At 39.9% G+C, this 5,781-nt stretch overlaps 1 protein-coding gene across 1 annotated transcript in view; it reads left to right on the top strand.

The window, feature by feature from the left end:
* Positions 1-5,132, top strand: part of LOC107573496 (gastrula zinc finger protein XlCGF57.1-like) — a 15,070-nt gene extending 9,938 nt beyond the window's left edge. The window contains exon 2 of the mRNA XM_016259928.1: positions 3,538-5,132. Within this exon, the coding sequence (XP_016115414.1) occupies positions 3,543-4,784 (1,242 nt within the window). The 5' untranslated portion in view covers positions 3,538-3,542 and the 3' untranslated portion in view covers positions 4,785-5,132. The remainder of the gene's footprint in view (positions 1-3,537) is intronic.
* Positions 5,133-5,781: the final 649 nt, after the last annotated feature.

The raw sequence follows: 5,781 nt of genomic DNA, 5'->3' as shown, positions 1-5,781 counted from the left end.
TGAGAACCGCTGTTCTAGACATGCCAAAAATTTGAGGCTACAGCACAGCAGCTCTTCTTCTTGGTTTTCTCTGACGCACTAACTCTGCAGCAGCACTTCGTCGTCGTCGTCTCGTCTGATGCGCTCACTCAACCAAGCGCTCTAACCACGACCTCGCCCCTCCCCACCCCCCAACCATTACAATTTCTGTAGGCGGGAATTATTTGTAATGAGATTCTAATGAGCCGCTTTGTGACATCACAAAGCCTGGAAACCAAACGCTGTAGTCCAAACGAGCCGTTTGCTGTAGTTCTTGAAAAGGGATTTTTAAAAAACTAAATATCTCCCTTTGGAGTGGACTTTGAGATTTGTAACTTTCTAGATCTTTTTAATGCCCAAACATACACACTACACACTGACTAAAATTAAAAAAGTGAAAACGCATAATAGGACCCCTTTAAGGCAATGATATGGCACTGCTGGCCGCCTTATGGCCCGGACAAAATGAATGTAAGTCTGAAGTGGCCCATATGTAAAACAGCAAAAATGGCCCAAATGTACCAAATCACATGTGGGCCTCTGTAGGTAAAGATGCGGTGTTGACGGCAATGTGTAATCTGAAGGTGACCCTAAAGTGGCCCATGTGGTAAACGGTGATTATGGCCCAAATAGTGCCAACCAAATGTGGGCCACCTTTGGCAAAAATGTGCCATTATCGACGAAGGCTAATCAGGATGTGATCCACATATGTTTCAGCAAATGTGGCCCAGGTACATTAAAACGTATCTGGGCCAGTTTTGGCAAAGATATGGCACAGTGAACATTGGCTAATGTAGCTGTGAGCCTAAAGTGGCCCACATATGATGCTACAAATGTGGCCCAGTTATCCTCAAACGTATCTGGGCCAGTTTTGGCCAAGACATGGCATGGTAAGCACTGGCTAATGTGGCTGTGAGTCTAAATATGATGCGGCAAATGTTGCCCGCATATAAAATGAAAAATATTGCCCAAATAATGAATAAAAATTTGGGCCACTTTTGGCAAATATACGAGACAGTCAGCATTGGCTAATCAGTGTGTAAGCCAACTTGTCCCACATTTGACATGGCAAATATGCCCCATATATTATAAAACAGATGAGGACCACTTCTGGTTTTAACACTTGACAAGTGAGGCCACTTCTTGGATGTAACTAGTGATGTTATGTTCAACACCGAAGCTTGTATAAAAAAAACAACACATTTCACTTTAAAGCACTGTATCGGAGCTTGATTCGTTTTGAGAAAAGCACGTGATCTACTTCATTCGCCTGAAAACCACGTGACTGCTTCAGTATCTGGTTCAAATGAAGCGAACCTCAGCGCTGTTTCCTTTACATTATATTACATTATAATGTGTTAGCATTGTTTTTTTAATCGTAATTTATATATTGTGCTCAAAAATTAATTTTGCCTCAGCACTTAGACTGATATTTTATGACCAGAGTTAAAATAAAAAGATCATAGATTTAATTTATGCTTTATTTATTTTACTTACTTTTGTGCCAGTACACCGACACAAATGAATGACTTTGACAATAAACATTATTTATATGAAATGTAACATGTACAAAAAAAAAAATCAGTTGTAGAACCAGATGTGATAACACTTTGTAAGGTGTTATTTATTTTTATGACCACTAGATGGCCACAGCATAAACCGTTTTAAAAAGCTTCGAGTAATTGACCTTTTTCCGTTACAATTGTGATGAAAGCTTCACTGGTTCAGAACGCTTCACTTCGCCATCACTAGATGTAACACTTGACACTGGCTAATTGAAATGGAAGCTTGAAATTGTAAATATGGCCTAATAGAATTTGGCTACTTTTAGTAGGATGCAACACAGTTAACTGATGCAGGGTGATCTGGATGTGAGTCTTAAGAAGGCTACATACGCAGCAATTAATTTTTTGAAAAATGCATTTAATGGCAGTTTTTTTATATGTGTACTGTGCAGCATAAAAACAGAAGTCCACTACAATGATTGTACTCTTACTGTCACGGTTTCTGTTAATTTGGACTTTGTTTTCCTTTTGCACCGTTTCCCTTGTTGTATTGATTGTATTATTCTGTTCAGGTGTGCCTAGTTATCATTGTTTGGTCTGAGTACTTAAGACCAGACAAACTCAAAGTGAACATACAGGAACTTATGTCTACATGTCTTAAATGTTGCTGTGCTACATTGTGTTTGGATTGACCCTTGTTGGATTAAAGACTTATGATATATAACCTTTCATCTTCGTCGTGCGCTCTTTAACACAGCGTAGCTATGACACTCGCATACTTACTGTGTAGGTAGAGTCTGCGTGAGAAGCATTTAAGTTCAAACTTGTGAGGAACAGTTTTTAAAGTATTGGGATGTGTCTTTGAATATTTATCTGTGACATTTTAATTGCTGCTTGTGCGAAACTTGTGTCCTACTTGATTAAATAATCCCGACCCATTTCTGGAACTTATTTGAACATTTATGAACATTTATTTCTCTTTACAATATTGAGTATTGCTGATGCACAACTCACTTAAGGCTTAGTGTGGCCCAGATAATGTATATTTATGGTTTATTTTGTTCATTATTAGCTAAAATGTGGCTGTGTAGTGACCTGCTTGTGGACCACTACCAAAATGCCACCATTCCATGCAGCATGTGGGCCACATAAGGAATGTGGGGAAGACAATAAAAATCAACTCTGGCCCACATTAGGGCCAGTTTTGGTTTATTTGGTTGGCTTACATGCAGCAATGCTAAGTCTTACCTGAGGCCCAAATCTGGCAAACAGAACTGGACTGCCCAAATGCCATTATTCCACGCAGTATGTGGGCTGGAACAAGGTGTTAGATCTGGGCCGGATCGGGGCCTGAATTAAAATAAATGTGGCCCAGATTTGGGCCAGTTCTGGTTTATTTTATTTATTTATTTTCATGGCTGACATGCGGCCTACCTATGGCTTGTTCTTGGCCCAAATTTGGCAAACAGAAGCGGACCGCTCAAATGCCATCATTCTTGACAGTATGTGGGCTGGAGTAAGGTGTTGGATCTGGGCCATAATTAAAATCGATGTGGCCCAAAATTTAGGCCAGTTCTGCTTTATTTGGTTTATTCATGGCTGACATTGGGCCTTCTTTTGGCTTGCTTGTGGCCCAATTCTGGCAAACAGGAGCGGACCACCAAATTGCCATCATTCCACGTGGTATGTGGGCCAGATGAAAGTGTCAGGTGTGGGCCTGATCTGGGCCTCAGGAATTTTGCTATCTGGATCTATAATTAACCAATTGTCCTGGGCCAAACTGTGCTTGTTTTTGATAAAGCATTTAATAATTGCCAGCTTGAACCTTTTTGGGAGGTGTCCTAAAAAAGAAAAGTGTTAACAATATTGAGAAGAGTTTCTAAAATTAAATGCATCACCTCCTTCAATAGATTAGTGGATATACTCTCTAGCATACATGTTGGTAAATGTTTTGACGTCTGTTTTTTTGTGCTATTTAACTGGGCTAACTTACATTTGTCTTTTTTCACCATAGACCTCATGCCGCTGAAAGAGGAGCGCATAGTATCGAATGAAACGGAATATGAGACTCATCATGATTTTAAAACCGGAGCAGAATCTTTCAGTTGGCCACAGATTAAAGAGACTTTCTCTCAGAAAACAGCTCATAAAACAGGAACTGAAAGTTATTTCACCCCTTTTCACTGTGAAAAGAGTTTTGATGAACATGGAAACCTTAAAGTCTGCATGAGAGTTCACACTGGAAAGAAGCCTTACACCTGCCAACAGTGTGGAAAAAGTTTTACTCAAAAAGTAAACCTTAACAGGCACATGAGAATTCACACTGGAGACAAGCCTTACACCTGCCCTGAGTGTGGAAAGAGTTTCGATCAACATGGAAATCTTAAAGTGCACATGAGAATTCACACTGGAGGGAAGCCTTTCACCTGCCAACAGTGTGGAAAACGTTTCAATAGAAAAGGATACCTTAATGACCACATGAGAGTTCACACTGGAAAGAAGCCTTTTACCTGCCAAAAGTGTGGAAAGAGTTTCACTCAAAAAGTAAACCTTAACAGGCACATGATGATTCACACTGGAGACAAGTCTCACATTTGCCCTGAGTGTGGAAAGAGTTTTGATCAACTTGGAAACATTAAAGTGCACATGAGAATTCACACTGGAGAGAAGCCTTACACCTGCAAACAGTGTGGAGTCAGTTTCACTCATGAAGGAAACCTTTACAGGCACATGAGAATTCACACTGGAGGGAAGTCTTTCACCTGCCAACAATGTGGAAAAATATTCAATAGAAAAGGAAACCTTAATGACCACATGAGAGTTCACTCTGGGGAGAGCCCTTTCACCTGCCAACAGTGTGGAAAGAGTTTTACTCAAAAAGTAAACCTTAACAGGCACATGAGGATTCACACTGGAGACAAGCCTTACACCTGCCCTGAGTGTGGAAAGAGTTTTTATCAACATGGATACCTTAAAGTGCACATGAGAGTTCACACTGGAGGGAGTCGTTTTATCTGCCAACAGTGTGGAAAAAGCTTCATTAAAAAAGGATTCCTTAATAGACACATGAGAATTCACACTGGAGAAAAGCCTTATACATGCCCTCAGTGTGGAGAGAGTTTCGATCTACATGAAAGCCTTAAAGTCCACATGAGAGTTCACACTGGAGAGAGTCCCTTCACCTGCCAACAGTGTGGAAAAAGTTTTACTCAAAAAGGAAACCTTAAAAGGCACATGAAAAAATTACACTGCATTTATTAAACACAAGCTTGATCAACACGAGGATTCGTTTGAGATAACTGTTTTGTCATCAGTGTGGAATGAGTTTCTCAGACAGGAATCCTGTAATAATGTTATGATGTGTAGGAAGCTCAGAAGTGAAGACCAGGAGACTCTGGTGTATATTCAGCAGGATTCTATATTGAGAAGGTGCTGTGTGGCACCATTAGAGTTGGGGTACTCGATCTTGGACTCGATTATTAACAACGGATTAAACATGGACTCAGACATTTTGGACTCAGGAAATTTACAGAGTATGGTCGAGTCCACATCATGTGTAACATTAAAGGGATAGTTGACCCAGAAATTACTCACCCTCATGTTATTCCAAACCCCTAAGACCTTTGTTCATCTTCAAAACACAAATTAAGATATTTTTGATGAAATCCGAGAGATTTCTGATCCTCCACAGACAGCAATGCAACTGAAATGTTCCCAGGCCCAGAAACGAAGTGAGGACGTTGGTAAAACTGTCCATGTGACATCAGTGGTTCAACCGTGATTTTTTTACGAAGCTACGAGAATACTTTTAGTGTGCCAAGAAAACAAAAATATTGACTTTATTCAACAATTCTTCTCAAAATCACATCCGCCATTATGGAGAGAACCACGACGCATGCATGTGCTTTCCTCTGCACCTGATGTCCTTACTTCGTTTCTGGGCCTGGGAACATTTCAGTTGCATTGCTGTCTATGGAGGGTCAGAAAGCTCTGAACAACACATAACTCACCTCAGTACTGCACATCTGTAAATAACTAATCAAACCTTCATCTGTAAATAGCACATATGCACATTCACAGTTCTGTTTGTGGACATTTTCCTTATGTATATTTTCATTACTAATGTTGTTTATAATTTATTGTCTATTCTCTCTAATATTAGTGTTTTATTACCTTAATTCTATGTATGTCTGGACTATGTTTGTACTTCCTGTACTGTAAGCTCCTAACACCAAGACAAATTCCTTGTGTGTGTGTG

The sequence above is a fragment of the Sinocyclocheilus grahami genome, unplaced genomic scaffold, assembly GCF_001515645.1.
Source record: "Sinocyclocheilus grahami isolate Dianchi unplaced genomic scaffold, SAMN03320097.WGS_v1.1 scaffold1961.1, whole genome shotgun sequence".
Classification (NCBI taxonomy): Eukaryota; Metazoa; Chordata; class Actinopteri; order Cypriniformes; family Cyprinidae; genus Sinocyclocheilus; species Sinocyclocheilus grahami.
This window is presented reverse-complemented; position numbering and strand designations above follow the sequence as displayed.